At 45.2% G+C, this 16,597-nt stretch overlaps 1 protein-coding gene across 1 annotated transcript in view; it reads right to left on the reverse strand.

Annotated features, from left to right (window-relative positions):
- Positions 1-16,597, reverse strand: part of LAMB4 (laminin subunit beta 4) — an 89,596-nt gene that overhangs the window by 51,846 nt on the left and 21,153 nt on the right. The window contains 4 exon segments of the mRNA XM_040644401.1: positions 9,941-10,091; positions 10,651-10,730; positions 12,897-13,006; positions 15,378-15,557. Coding sequence (XP_040500335.1) covers positions 9,941-10,091; positions 10,651-10,730; positions 12,897-13,006; positions 15,378-15,557 — 521 coding nt within the window.

The raw sequence follows: 16,597 nt of genomic DNA on the forward strand, positions 1-16,597 counted from the left end.
AGCGAAAGGCTGAGGTCAGCTGCGCCCATGGAAAGACATGCTTTGTCAAGTTCCTAGATCTGAGCCACTTCTCAGAACCTGGTGACTGAAAAGAGGCCAGATACCCATGAAGACAGAATCTTTAACACCACGGCAAGCGTAAACCAGGTTCCCAAAGTGCCACCATGGTCCCCTTGTTAGAAGAGGGGCATATAAGGGCCAGGTAATATATGAAGTCCTGGCCTAAGTTCTTTTTACAATGGGTTTACTGCATTTTACTGAACCACCCATTCATTATTTCCTCCAATTCCTGAATATGTAATTGGCATAGACCTACTTAGCAGTAGACATTGACTCTTTGACGTAAGGTAACAGAAGAGCTCATACGGTAGGAAATGCCAAGTGATAGGCTTGTGAAATGCCCATCCTCCTTCACTTTCTCCCCACCAAGCCAATATAGCAAATAAAAAACAATATTCCAAATCACTGGCATCCTCAAAGTGCCACTCTCAGGACTTGGTGGTGGTTCCCATCATACCCTCATTACAAACTTAATACAAACCTAACCAGCTTGTAGTCCCACTTGCAGCTGCTACGCCTGATGGAGTATCTTTACCAGAGCAGATGAATGCCACCTTCATACGTGATATACAGCTACTGAAACGCAAAATGTATTTTTCTCCATCCCCATACAGAAGAAGGAACAGAAGTCATTTGTATTGATTTGGGGTGTAAATTCAGTCTTGCCCCAAGGCTGTTCATTCTCTGTTCAGTCTAACAGTATAGCCTCAAAGGCTTTGAACCATCCAGATATTCCACCAAATATCACACTGATTTCCTATACTAAAGGATAGTGAAGTTGGGTCCCTCGGACCAAAGGATGTTATGTGTTCTCCCAAAGAGAGAATCAGACACTCTGTGGCCTTGGTCAGCAACACTCTCTGAGGGCTCAGAGTGTCTGATTCACCAGTGAGGGAAAACAGAACACCTCCTCAGCTCAAGGGACCCACTTCACAGCAAAAGAAGTATAGCAGTGGTCATGTGACTTTAAGATCCACTGCTCCCACACAAACCAAGCCGTCCAGAAGATGATAACCTCAGATTGGGGTGGAATGGGGTCTCTTAAAGATGCACCAGCTTCAGCTAGCTTGGAAATGACACCCTGGGAGGCGGGACAGTGTTCTTCTGGAGGTTGTTTACTCCTTAGAGCGAAGGCCTTTATGTAATGCTGCATCCCCAACAGGGAGAAAACATGGGTTTGGAAATCAAGTAGGAGCAGCCAAGCCAAGCTCATTGTCACTGAGAGTGATCATGGGAATTTGGGCTTCTTGTGCTTATAACTTTAGGCTCTGTGGGTCTTGATGTCTGGATTCTTGGGCAAGAGCAAAGAATTCCACTAAACCTTAACGCTATGGCTGCTGCATGGTCACTTGGGCTCCTCATGCCAGTAGACCAGGAGTCCTTGGAAGAAATGACCACAACTGGAAGGGCTGAAGCTGTACAATCAGGACATGAGGAGGCCACTAAGACACCCTTGGCGCTGCCCTACATGCCCTAGCCTGATGAGACCATGGAAACCAGGGGCTCAGACCCTGGAGGGATGAGGGTCAAAGTCAGCCCACCCAACAGAAGTGCTAGTTGAGGATGAGAGGAATCTAGAATGGGTGGCAAGGAGGGAGGAAGACAGTATCAGTTACAACCTTGGGACCAACTGTCGCAGCTGAAGACTGCAGTCTGTCCCACTAATCTTCTTTTGTAGATCTCTCTAGATCTCTCCAGGAATGGGGATCAGTAAGGATCCTGGAGAACCCATGCTTGCATGGAATGAACTTAATGTAAGAAGCACATGGGCAGGGTCAGCTTCGTGGGTGTGCAACATGTGTACTTGCAGAGGGTCCCACGCTCAGAAGGGCCCCCTGCTTGTTTCATGCTCTGCTGTCAACAACTTGAAATAATAATTTTATCTTTGAAGATGTTTTGTAAGTGAAGTCTCCTGGGACAATGGAGGGCACACGTGAGCATAAGAGCTATGCCCACTAGGTGCTTGCTCGCTCACCGCCATTTGCAAATAGCTCACATGATGCCGGTGAGCATAGCATTCAAGTGGACCTACTCTGCAGGTGTCTTCAGTGAGCCTAAGAGTGCGTACAAGGTAAATGTGTTACATTTATGACTGAGTAAGCAGGGTGCTGACAGCTCCAAGGAGCCAGGCTTTCTGTTCCAACCAGAACTTGCTTTGAAAGCAGAAAGAAGGCAAAGGCATTCTAAGAAAGACATTATTCATGTGGCTTCCCTGTATCGGCCAGCTGCTTACACCGAAGGATGACTGGAAGGAATAAAAGATAAGGTGACTCCCAGTTGCCCTTCTTGCAGCCCTCCCTAACTCATTAGGACGCTGAAGGTAGGGAGTGTTGCTAGGACACAAACCGAGAAGTGAAATGAAAACTAAGTTGAGTCAGTTTTGTGCAGCATTCCTTTGTTCTGGGAAGAACAAGATACAGATGCACACGTGACTAGAAAATACAAACTGTGTGATTTCAGTGATTACAGGAGCCAAATGCTCTCGTGTTTGCAGTGAAAATTGGCATTGCGTGACATAAAGATGAATGGTACAATTCATGCTAATCATTTAGCTTTTTAATATTTCTTTTCTTCAAATGACATTAAGTAGCAAATAAAAAACCACTAACAAGTCACAAGAGAGACGATGGAAGAACTAAGAAGCTAGGTATTTCAGCATCTTCCATGTTCTTTTTCCCTGATTTCTGACAAAGGCCTCTGCTTGGGGGTCTGAGCACTGCCCTTCGCCGGGCCCCTCTCTCCAGCCACCAGCTGCTGTGACTGTTGGCTGCTGTCTCACACTGCCCGCTTCTATTGAGAATCGCCCTTGGATGGGAGCCACCTCACTGGGGAGGTCGCTGGCATCTTCCCTGGCAGCCCACAACCATGACTGACCGGTGAACACAACAAGCCTGCAATGGGGGCCAATTCTGTCGTATGGTTTATGCTTCCAACCTTGCCCAGGGACCAGGCCAAGGCCAGACTCTACCCCAGACTCATCCTTGCCTTGCTTGCCCCTCCCCCACCCACTGCCCTTGCTCCCTGCAGGCTTCTCCTGATGAGTGTCCCCTTAGTAAAGGCCACATACCCGAAGCTCTGCGGTCTTGTCTGTTTCCGGGGAACCCAACCGAAGACAGAGACTCAGCACACATGTACGCAGGTATAGAAAACAGAAAAAAAAAGTTTCACCAAAAAAATATGCCCTTGCTTTGTATTGTTCTGTTGCACCAAGCTGGCCCAGCCAATTGATTTCATAACCCGCTTACTCATAGGCAGAACCTGCAGTTTGAAAATTACTGGTCTCTGGGACTCCAGAGATGGGAAACAATGAACTATGTCCAGATGGCGGGGTAGGGGATGTCAGAGGAAGATAAATCGGCATTGGGTCTTCAGGGATGAGTAGAAGTTTTATGAATCACTCATACAGAGGTGGTGTTTCAGGCAAGAGTTGGGACAGTAGTCCTCGGATGCTCGGAGCTGTGTTTCTCGGAGTGCAGTCAGGGACCACCTGTATCAGAATCACCTCAGGGTGCTTGGCAGAGTTCTGACCAGGCCCCGATTCCCTAATTCAGCGTTTTGAGATGTAAGGCCTGGGATCTGCATTCTGAATGAACTCCCCAGACAATATCAATGCAGAGTAAAATTTGAGGTTCGCTGACCTGCATCACAGAGAGCCAGGGGAGGGCAGGAGCCACTCGTTCCCCACTCTTCTCTTTCAGATGGACTCAGAATGAGAAGCCCAGAGAGTCAGAGAAGGCTTCATGGGCATGTGGTGTGGGAACAGAAACAAGAGAAAAAGCAAGGCCGCCATATTGATGTGCATGGACCCAGGAGGAAGAACACCAGCCAGGAAGCCTTCTCTGATCCTCTCAGCTGGTGGTTCCCCTTAATTTGGAGTCCCTCTCACATTACGTGCACCTCTTCTAGGATACTCACCCCATCCAGCCGCCATTAGTTGTTTGTGTACATGGCTCATCTCCACAACAACAATCTCAAGGGTAGGCTTCATGTCTACATATTTTTGTTATTGATCCAAGCATTTCATTCACTCAAAGAGGTCTCTTATATGTAAGGAACTGACTCAGGTGCTAGGTTCATGACTAAGCCAGCTAGCAGCTGATTTCATTTGCCTTCCAACACACCCATTCATGCATACGCACATAGGAACGCTCAGTAAAGATCTCAGTGTATGAATGAACAAATGAATGAATGGGCCTTAGGCACCTCCGACTTTGGCTAATATAGGTGGATGGCTGCTACAAGGTCCTCAGGTCTCTTCGGGCCTTCTGAAGCCATTGGAGACATGGTACTGCGGAGGGGGCATCATTCTGCTCTCAGGCCAGCACTGTCCAACTCCCATGGCCTCCGATTCCAGGGCATAGCCATGAACCATCTCAGGGATATCTGCAGATCCCTTTCCCTCCACCAAAGGGGAGAACTGTTCCTCAGCACTGTACCTTTCCTTTCTAAAATGAAAAAAAACTGTGAATTCACAATACCTAACTCTCTGACTCCAGAATCCATCTTTCCAGAAACTTCTGTCTTGAAAGAAAGTAAGCTACTGAAGTTTTGCGCAGAGGCTCTAATTACGTCGACTTTGTGTCCTCCTTTCGTCCATTCCATCCTTGAGGATACTGGGAGCTTATATGGCCTGAGCACTTACCTGGGCCCCACATGGTTCTGAGGGCAGTACTGGATTGCTCATTTACGGCAAGACAGACAACAGCCATGAAGAAATGGTTTACCTCACTCCTCTCGTCAGCACGTACACTCTGCTTCTGATTGCTCTTCAGTCTTATATTGCCTTTGTCAACTACGAAATCACTCCCTTGTTGCTGGAAATACACATCACATGTAGGCAAAGCTGTTGCTGGTATCTTAAGAAGAAAAGAAACAACAGTGTGAGCAACCTCAAAAGTTCCCATTGTACCACAGGGCAAGAGTTTCAGATTCTCCAATAACTTAAAGGTAACCACGATTCTCATTTCATAGCCTCAGGAAGGAGTCACGAGGCAGTTTATAATTTTCTGTTCCTCTGTGAAAATGGGAAATTTTTGGTAGTCCTATGAGCATGTATTGGGTTTTCTTTTTAAAGGATACTATGTACCGTTGAAATTCAAAATGGGGGAAACACGTATTCTTATCTACTGGTTTTATGGTATTATAAAAGAAAAGCACAAACGCTATGTTTTAATGTGAAATCTCGAGAAGGAAGTTGTAGAAAACCAACAGGCATGGTGTCGAGACTCAAATTTATTAGCTTCTTGTCACTCTGGCTACTCCCTAGACCAATTCCTGGCAGTTCTCACAGTTTGTGGGATTTGGCCTTTGGGGTTCCCACGAGAGGTGAGAGGAGAGCCAACCCCAGTGGCCAAACTGAAGCAGAGGAATTGCATTCATGCAGCTCCAGTTTCCTTAAAATCCTGGCCTTGTGGGCTTCTCTCTGATCCCATGTCCTCAGGGGTGACCCAGTCAGAATCCCCAGCCGCTCATTTCCACATTGTGACTGCACTGCGGACATGGTGTTTCCTCGGCTTTCATTGTTGGTGTTACAAACACGATTTTTAATTTCACAGGTGTCCTGGTTGTTGGTCACAAGCAAGCAGCCCTAGGGTCAGCTGTGGCCTGCTTCGGGAACTCTCTTACTCTCGTGTTTACTGCTCTGATTCTCAGCTACACTCTCTAACCAGCTGCCTGACCTCTGTGATGAGGACCCTTGGACAGGCTACACTGGATTATGCCAATTTGTCCTCCTTTTTTTTTTCCCCCTCACCAAGTGAGTTCATCATCCTCACCAAGAGACTATTTTATTAATTTTATACAGACAATATATTATGGAATTAGCTTTATACTATAATGTATTAAATTCTATACTATGTTAAATTCAATTACTATTAACTTTTTGTGACCACAGGTCATTTCTATAAGAAAACAGACCAGTGCTTCCCAAACTGCCTACGTGAGGACTCAGTGAAAAGATGGCGGTCAATGAACCAGGAAGCAGGCTCTTGTCAGACATGAATCTGCTGGCGCCTTGATCTTGAACTTCCCAGCTTCTAGGACTGTGAGAGAGAAATTTATGTTGTTTATAAGCTACCCAGTCTACGGAGCTTTTGTTATAGCAGCCTGGATAAATTAAGGTACACACATACACAGACACACCTTTTGAAGACCCACCAAGAAAGTTAATTGTTGTTTTCCTATTAGAGTATTTAAACAACTATTCATAAGCTGTGGTCTTGGAGTCACATCCTTTCATGTGTCCATCATTCTTTCTCTTCTCTCTGCTTCCTATTAACTTAGACCCCTCCTTGCTCCGCCAGACTACAGCAGACTGCTCTCCCTCCATCCCAGGCCTCACTTGTCCTAAACCGTGCTGACTGGAACACTGAGGACAGTCTTCATCAGGTCAGTCCCTTGCTCCGAAAGCTTCTGTGAGTTCTCATTGCCCAGAGGATAAAATATAGTCTCTTTCATAAGAGAATTGAATCTTTTCCAATACTTCTTCCTTATATGAACTTCCTGTTCTGTGAATACACCTGCACTGTCTCTCCTCTGAGCCATTACTTATAACTTCCCTGGCTGGACTGTATTCTCAGCAAGGCCACCAACTTGTTTTCAAGTCTTAGGCCATATTACTCTACCTGTGCATTAAGCCTGTTCATAAAGGATCGTTCACAGCTCCAAAATCATAATGCACAGCACGTATCAACTCTCCTTGTCATATGGCTCTGTGCTGCCCTTGGCCTGGAGGTCAGTGTTACGCACTGGGTGGCACCTATTGATGGGATGAGAGCAAGTGTTTTGGAACCCGATGCACCTGGGGTTTCAATCCAGGGCCCACTGCCCACCAGCTGTGTGACTTTGGGCAAGTTGCATAACCGCTCTAATGTTTCCCTCATCTGGAAATTAAAGATGCTAATACTTAGGTTGCTTGGAAAGTCAAACGACATAATGCATATAAAGTGCAAAGCATAAAGCACTAACTACGTGGAAATCTGTGGGGTTTAAAAAAAATTTTTTTTAAAGTAACCTCTACTCCTGACCCCAAGATCAAGAGTCGCATGTCAAGCCAACTGAGCCAGCCAGGCACCCCTGGAAATTTTATTAATACCAACAGCAACAGCATAGTAAGCACACAAAACATATTTGTTATATGAATACACAAGTAATTAGTGTCTAACTTATACCCTTTCTACTACAATTAAGGATCACGTTTTTAGTGGAGAGGAAATTATTCATGCTGCTATTTTTTATTTTTTTATTTTATTTTTTTAAAGATTTTATTTATTTATTTGACAGAGATAGAGACAGCCAGCAAGAGAGGGAACACAAGCAGGGGGAGTGGGAGAGGAAGAAGCAGGCTCCCAGCAGAGGAGCCTGATGTGGGGCTCGATCCCATAACGCCGGGATCATGCCCTGAGCCAAAGGCAGACGCTTAACAGCTGTGCCACCCAGGCGCCCCCATGCTGCTATTTTTTAAACACTTAGCATCAATCCCACCTTGAATTTACTTTCCTTTGTCATACATGACTTTCCAATTCTTTAAGCAATTTTCTTGGCCCTTTAGACCCGTTCTATAGCCTTGATTTTTTTTTTTTTCTTAAAGCCATGGAGAGAGGAGCAAGGCTTCTCCTTGGACGTTCCTCACAGTTCAGAGCAGTATCAGCACAGGATATGATCCCACTTCATGGCTTGTCAGCACACACCACGTGGTGCACAGGGAATAAATGTTACGTATCAGCCCATCTACTCTAGATAATTACATCTGCTTTGTGTTTTCTCATCTAAAACGATGGGAACGATTGTATTTATAGTTGTATAGGAAAGACAACCCTGTGTGTCCCCTCTACTGTTAAACTGTTAGTTACCATGTTCACAACACTGCTGATGCCAATGTGTGGTTCATTCCCACATCCACCAAGTCTCCGACACCAGCTGGGTGTCTTATAATTCAGTCCTGACACCATCTCCCCAGATTTAGTGTCAGATGCCACGGGTTAAGAGCTCAGTCCCACCAGACTGCCCCGCCCGGCCTTTCAGAAGCCAGTAGAAAATCCAGGTTGTTACCAGTACTTCTGATCAACCAGCTATAAACTGGGTTCCTGAGACCCGCTCCTTGAGCTCGATAATTTGCTAGAGTTGCTGACAAGACTGAGGGGAACACTTATGTTTAGTGGTTTATTATACAATAAAGGATCCCATGAAGGATACAGATAAACAGCCAGATGAAGGGATACATAGAGCAAGGACTGGACTGGGAGGGTCCTGGAAGCAGGAGCTTCTGGTCCTTGAAGTCGGGGTGCACCACCCCCCTGGCACACGGATGTGCTCACCAACCTGGACCCTCTCTGAACCCCATACTTTGGAGATTTTTATGGAGGCTTTATCACATAGGCATGGTCGATCATTAACTCAATCTCTCGTCCCTCTCCCCTTCCCAGAGAATGGGTGGGGGGTGGGACTGAAAATTCCAAGCTTCTAATCATGGCTGGGTCTTCGTGGAGACCAGCTCCCATCCAGAACCCCATCAGGAGTCACCCGATTAGAACGAAAGATACTCCTATCACCAAAGGATTTCCAAAGGATTTAGGCGTTCTGTGTTAGGAGCCAGGGTCAAAGACCAAATACTGGAACAAAAGATGTTCTTAGTGTCCTTATCACTCAGAAGATTACACGGGTGTTAGGAGCTCTGTACGAAGAACCAGGGGTAGGGACCAATATATATTATCTATTATTTGACAATAGCTACAGCCTAACTATAAATACCAATATGACTTTCCCAAAGTTGTTTTTTTTTCCAGTCACCATCATAAAGACAAAATTAAAAACCGCAAAGAACGCAGACATACAATTGTTACATTTGACTCCACCCACCATGGTTGTGAGTCTAAGGTAGGGACAGTGAAAGCCCCCTGCCCCCGCCCCCTGCCCGAATTCCAGTCAGTAAAAGAGAACATTCCAAGCCTCGTATGGGGCGTTTTCATCCCTCCCACCAACAGTGTCCAGAGAAAGAAGAGATCTCAGGAAATGACTTTGTGGCTGGAACCTGGATGAGTTCCCCCGTTTTCTATCCAAATCCTGTCTTCAGAACCGACCTTCACATGCTTTCTCTCCTTGAGACTTTCACCTCGCATTACCTTTTCCCGTCACATTCCTGCCTGTGGCTGGCACCACGTGCTTGAGAATGTCACAGGAGTCTAACTTGTATTTTCTCTAACCATTCCACATGTGCGTGCCTGCTCCTCTAACCAGACTTTTAGAAAAATACGTTTAGGAAAAAGATCCCACGGGACTGTGACTTGTAAGAAACGAAGGAGCCCGCCAAGTGAGATTTGCAATCACACACTCCAGTGAACATGGCGGCCTTCAGTGAGAACTGCTAATCTGAGAGCAGCTTCAGGAGGCCAGAGAACATAGCGTCCACTCCTGTCAGGTTCCTGATTCATTCATTCATTAGCAGAGGTCTGTGACGTTCCTACCATGGGTCAGGAACTGTGGTAGGCACTAGGGCAACAATGGTGAATGGCATACACATCTATCCTTCCCTCTCATGGTTTACGGTGTTGTGGGGAAGGCAGACAATAGATGCTCAATAAGCGCGTGGTATCTGAGGGGCATACTGAAAGAGCAAAGTGAAATCACAGCTTAATGCAATTCCCACTTACGTGCAGGGCTCTGCGCTAGAACTGGACTACAAAGATTAAATAAAATGCGGCCTCTGCCCTCAAGAATTTCTACAGTCTTCAGTTCCATGATAAATTAAACTCTACCTGATCTGCATATCTGGGCAAGACCATTCTTTTCCAGGTACTTTACCCATGATCCCAAGGGCGTGTTGTATGTATGTCCTAACACACCATCAAATCAAATCTGTAAGGAGACGAAATGAAATACGCACCAAAGGCGCAAGTCCTTGCAGTGGGGTGGCTTCTTCTGCCTCGTAAAGATAGAAATTCAAAGGAGCAAAGAAGTAGCCGGGGGCCGGTTCAGTACAGCGGCGGCCAGTGATGTGTGGGCGGCATTCACACTGCCCATCCTTGGGTGAGCACCTGGGGAAAAACAAATCCATCATGCACAAATGTTGGGGGGGCAGGTATGAAATGAAGACATGGGGATGCTGAGCTCAATCCCTTCTGAGTTTGGACCCACTCTTTGAATAGATCAATCAGTTGTCTTGAGGAGGAAGTTAGGAGGCCATGGGCTCTATGTGTCTGGTCTTGAAAAGCCAATCCAGGTCTATGAAACCCAAGTAGCCACTTCTTTTCTTGATTCTGCTCTAAAGACTGCAAAAAGGAGTGTAGTACCTCTCATTATAGGGTGGCAAAAGTTGGTGTTTTAGGCAGGTCAAGTCATACGAGGCATCCATCCTACCACCTCCCAGGGTACCCGGGGAGTAGAACTGTTTCTCTCTTAGGAATATTTCAAGCAAAATAAATCAACTGGGCTGTAGTTAATGTTTCAAGATCATCGCTGTTCAATGCCCTTTGCCTGTCAGGGAATTAAAGCCCGTCATCAATGACTATGCGCCTATCAGAATAAAATGTGCTTTTATGTGGAAATGTGAGTGACTATAGCCACAGAATTTTGTCTTTCATTTGACTGACTTACATGTTGGAATAAGCACCTCCGATATCACAGTCGCAGGGAGAACAGCCATGGAGGTGGCCTTCCAGTCCCCAGTATCCAGCCTACAAAGAGAAACCGCTCAGCCGATTCCAGCCACGAAGAGATTTGCTGCTCTGAAGCGTCATAGTAAAACCAGTACGGTTTAGTTGAGTCATGTCAACTAGCCACACAGCCTGGGCCATCACCCAGCCTTTCTTGCCTGTGCACTTGGTAATGATCTTTGAGGACACATATCTCCCATTTCTGGGGCTTGAAACGAGGGGGACAGGCAGGTTGACTGCAGATAACTCCAAGCTCAGACGGGGAGGAAACTACTGGGTCCTATGAAAGCACCAATTTAGCTTCCCACTGAGTTACTTAAGACCCGTCTTGGGAGAAGGTCTTCAACTAGCTGATCTGCAACCGCTTTTGTAAAACCAATAGGTTCCCTTACCACAAAATCCCTAGGGATTTTTACCTTCACAACCCTAAAATATTTGGGGGTAAAAAAAAAAATCAATCAAGCTGCTTTTGAGATCTTAGTTGGATATCACAGTTCAGTAGGCTCACTTGTTTATAAATAAGTTGTTTTGGCATAATAAACTCTGTGAGAGAGTCAACTTTGTTCGAGACTTTTTTCATCATTGCAACATCTTGACCTTTATTCAATATAAGCAGCTGGTGAGATACAAACAACTGGTTCTTAAGTCTAATAACATTTTGCTATAAAACGCTCGAAAAAAAAAAATACCCCCCCCCTCAGATCTCAAGTTAACACGCTCAGACAAAATTAAGGTCTTAATCGGCATGGCGCTTTTGCTGGAAATGGGTCTGTTAAGTATTAATATATCTTTTTTTTTCATCAGCTTGGTAAAATTTTATGCCTGATTTTACTCAAAAAGATTTAAACATTAAAAGTTGACCTAACTTGTTACAAAACACAGGAACAGACTTTTGATATTTTTCCCAAAACGAAAACTTCTGTTCAGGCAAAAACAAGTGCCATGACCGGCCTCACTGAGGATGTGGTTGTGAAAACTCCCCCTGGGCTGGGGGTGCTGGCATGGGTGGGTGGGGCAGCTCCACACAGATCCTGGGCGCCACTGGACACAGGAGGACGTGGGGTCCCTGGCGGATGCGTGGGCTCACCACAATGGACAAGCCCCCACAGGGCAGCCCCTGCTCGGTTATTCTCCTCTTGGCAAACACAAGCCCCTTAACTGCACAGTGGTAGCCTGAGTCTAAGTTTTGTCAGCCATCATCTGACGTCATGTCTTCGCTGATCCCATGAACCAGCCCTGCTTCCTTCTCCGTGTTTCCCCCTCACGGCCACGGAGCTGGCCGGGCTCATCTTCCTTCGTAATTTCTGGGTCACCTGCCCTGTCTTAGAGAGTTCCCTCTTCCTACATACTTCCCGGCTTTCTTTCCCCACCTCCTGTGCCCCATCCTCATATGTTTTCAGTAAAATGACTTAAAATATTAGCACAAAACTATGTTGTAATAGGCATATGTTTCTTATTTATCAGCTACATTTCTTCAGACACATCAAGGTCACTGTTCTTTTATTAGGTTAAGCTTTTTTTTTTTTTTCTAAAATGTCATGGTGGCTGCCAAGATTGGAGAACAAAGGGACATGTTGGATTTGAACTCCCTAACTGCATGACACATGTCTTATGGCATAAAAAAGGGTTTCTTTCACTAATTTTAGACATACATGTTCATACGTTTAGTGGAGTCTGTGAAAAGTCCAGGAACTTATTTCCCACATAATCTATAATACATGTAAATCTGTGGTTTGGGGGGGGGGGTTTGGGTTTTTTTGTTTTTTTTTTAAAATGAGCTCATCCAAAATATTTTTTAGGCAAGGAGTGGTAGGGGTGATAAAGGGACTGTATGCAAGAGCCAGATCTGGTGGGTGGAGAGCAGGGAACAGCTAAATCATCACATTCTATACTGCTTGGCACTTGGGAGAGAACAGCGTGTAACACTTCTGACATTGGTGCCTGGGTGGGTTCAGGCCAATTTGGTAAAAGTTGGTGCGCTGGTGAAGGTTTAACAACCGGCTCTCTCTAGAAGGGTGGGGGCTGATTTCTAGTGTTTGCTGATTTCTGAGCGTAAACAGCTTTTCCCAGGGAGGCCTGAAATGTATCAGGATAAGGAAAGCAATTAATAAGACTGGGTCTCTTCTGGGCAAGGGCATTAGAAATCGGAGCAACGACATACAAGGGAAATCCTAGGCAAATACATACGATGCATTCTTCACAGTGTGGTCCCGTGGCAAACGGCTGGCACAAGCATTGCCCCGTGTCCACATCGCAGGTTGAGAGGGGCAGACTCCCGAAGGGGTTACAGTTGCAGGCTGAAAGCACGGCAAACACAATTATTCTCATTTTTATTGACCCCACTCTTGTCCTGAAGAGATCACACTGAGCAAAACGTGTGGCCCCAAAAACACAGAGCAGCCAGCCCTGCCCAGCGTATTGTCTGCCTGGTTGCACAATTATTGTAGTGCGTGCAACCCCACCCAGGAAAGCCAGGGCCAGACCCTTCCAGAGCCCTCATGCGGTTCTGCTGGATGGCAATTAGGAGGAGACGAAGTAGAAGTCGTGCAAGCAGGGGCAGCTGGCAGTTACCCTGTGTGATGCCGCAGGTGGGGGCAGCTTGCTTCACGCAGGGCAAGGATTTCTGAGGGTCGAGGTTGTTATCGATGGCTCCATTTTTGGCAGACGCATCTAATGTTTCTCTCTCACCTCTCTCTTCTTACTGCCTTGTTATGTTTTCTTTTCATTGTCTCCCTTCTCTTTCTCTGCCACGCACAGGCATCCCTGAGTCCTGCTTTTGTTGTGAAGGCTAAGAAATTTGCTACCAGAGCAAGATACACATTTCCCCTGTGGGAAAAACCACTCTTCGTGGAAACAACCCAAATGTTCATCGAATGACGAATGGAGCGATAATATGTGGAGTATCCACACAATGGATAAAGTAATAAAAAGTAATGAAACACTGACACATACTACAACACGGACAAACCTTGAAAGCATGATGCTAAGGGGAAGAAGCCAGTCACAAAGGACCACATAGTGGATGATTTCTTTGCATGAAACGTCCACAATGGGCAAATCTATACAGACAGAAAGTAGATTTGTGCTTGCCTGGAGCTGGGGGAAAAGGGGGTGGGGAGGTGGTAGCTAAAGGCTATGGGGCTTCTTTTCTTTTCTTATGGTGAATTTGACATAAAATTTGCCATTTTAAACACACCCACACTGTTGTGCAACCAATCTCCAGGATTCATCATCTTGCAAAACTGAGACTCTATGCCCATTAAACACCATCTCCACCCATTCCTCCCTCCCCCAAGCCCTTGGCAACCAGAGCTTTGTGCTTCCGTGGGCTTAACTGCTCTAGGTACCTCATGGAAGGGGATTGATCATATAGCAGTTGTTCTTTTGTACCTGGCTTATTTCACTGAGCCTAATCTCCTGAAAGTTCATCCATGCTGTTGCATGTATCAGGACTTCCTTTTTAAGGCTGAAGAATATTCTGTTGTATGTATACGCCACATTTCTCTTGCCCACTCATCCGTGGATGGACACTTGGATCACTTCTACTTTTTGGTTATTGTGAATAATGCTGCTATGAACATGAGTGTACACATCTCTCCAATCTTTTGGGTATATGGCCAGAAGTAGGGTATAGGGGTTCTTTTTGGGGTAATGAAAATGTTCTAAAATCGCTTATAGTGGTGGTTACACAATTCTGAATAGACTAGAAATCACCGAATTGTACTTCAAAGGGTGAATTGTATGGTATGTGAATTATATCTCACTGAAGCTATTACAAAAGAAAAAAAATATTTGGCCTATTCTGGGAGGGCAGCAGGTCAATACTGAACCAGGGGAAACACTTGGGTGTGATGAGAGGTGTGATGGGAATTCGCTTGACTATATAATTCACTATCCTGGAATTTAATGTTGCCATTAAACTCCAGAAGAAGGTAGGATTCTGCATGCTGCTCTCTAAACATGCAAATAATCTACAGTTCCTTATATGGGCAAAAATACAGAGCATGATGCTGTGACCAAAGGGCAATTATTCACGCAGGATTCCCCGGGGAATCTGCGGCTCTGAGACCCCAGGCAGCTCTAAATTTCTGTGATCCTGGAGCCAAAGGTCTCCCCATTTGGCCCCAGAAAACTCTAACGTTCTTTCTATTTCCCCGCAACCTCTCCCTTGGCTCTTTAATTTTTTTTCTTCTCTTTGTCAGAGAATATAGGACCAATTCCAGCAGGGGTATGAGAAGAAAGGAGAAAAGTAATTTTAAAAAAGGAAAAAGAAAAGAAACCACCACTTGAAGATTACTTAAGAAATCATCAATCTATGCATAAATGCGTAATGTAATTTAACGAATTTGTATAAGAGAGTCCAAGTCGATACCATTTTTCTAAAGATTTTGCAACTTGGCATTAAATTTCTTGGCATTTTCCCAGGTTTGCCCCAGCGGGGAAATGTGAGCGCCCCCTACTGGTACCTTATGATAATCTCAGCTAACCTCCAAGAGAAAAACGTCCACTACTTTACTAAAATTTGTGGGAGGTGTTTTTGCACCACTTTAGAAAACCCACGGGCTGGCAATACCTTGGCTGTTCACGATGACTGAATTTTAGGCCTGACAGAGACAGCCCCAAGCTTTAAAACGCATCCGGGCTGGCCGACCGCCGCTGCCGACTTACGCTGACAACCCACGGGGTCCGCGGCGCTCAGCCCGTGGTGGTTGGGCTTGCACTGGTCGCACTTGGCTCCTTCCACGTTCTCCTTGCACAAGCACTGGCCGGCCACAGTCCCCAAAGCAGGATCAGAGTGGCTCACACACATGCCACCCGATAAGGTCCCATCCGGGTCACATTCACAAGCTGGGGACACAGACACACATTATCTCAGTTAATTGCAAACTGTGGGAAACTTGAGATATAAACATAGCATTTTACTCACGCTATAACTATTTTATTTTGTTTAAATAATTAAATACGTTTAAACAACTAGACCAGTGGGAGAGGGCTATTCAGAAATGCCTCCCAGATCTTGGGCTTTGGAAAATGTTGAACAACTCCATACATATTATATATATGTGTGTATATACATATGTATGTACATATATATACATATATACATATGTATGTACTTTTAAAAAGGCTTTTCAGTGATTCTAAAGTAAGAAGATCAGAGGAAGACTGCTATTATGAAAACTGGATGTGAAGAATACATTGATTAAATTGGGGGGGTGATGAAAATGTTTTGGAGCCAGGTAGAGATGTTGATTGCACAACTTAGTGCTAGTAAACTGTTGTTCATTTTAAAATGGTTAATGCTATGTCAATTTCACCCCAATAAAAGAAAGATTAAAAGAAAAGACTCCAAAGGTGAGAATGAGGTCTAGAGGCAAGTAAGCGTGGGATGCTATTAAGAAATATACAAATACACATATACACACACACAAATATACAAATACAGATGTGTGTATATACACACACATATATATTATCCAGGGTAGTGAGAGAGTAGGAGAAAAAACATTACGTAAAATGTCTACCAAATCTCTGAAATCTGGTTAAGAAGAAGTCTGCCCTTCCCCACCACAGAAAAATAAGGATAAGTGCCATCGTTCTCTTTAATTCATCCTGGAAGGAGAACCTATAAGAAAGAAAAGGGGGGGAGGGACCAGCAAGAAAGGTTTATATCACCATTTTGTTTTTGGAAACCTGCTGGCAGGGCAAAAGCTTGGATGAAAAGATTCTGCAAAATGAGACAGTCACCTATAGCAAAGGAGCAACAAAAGCACCACCCCACCCCCACCGCACCCCCTTTTCTGTTCAGCAGAACCTAGAACGACTACAGGAAGGCATATGCTATGAAAAAGGATGCTGATAGTATGACTAATTCCAGAGGGGAGAAG

This window comes from Ursus maritimus, unplaced genomic scaffold (assembly GCF_017311325.1).
Source record: "Ursus maritimus isolate PB19 unplaced genomic scaffold, ASM1731132v1 scaffold_3, whole genome shotgun sequence".
NCBI classification, from domain to species: Eukaryota; Metazoa; Chordata; class Mammalia; order Carnivora; family Ursidae; genus Ursus; species Ursus maritimus.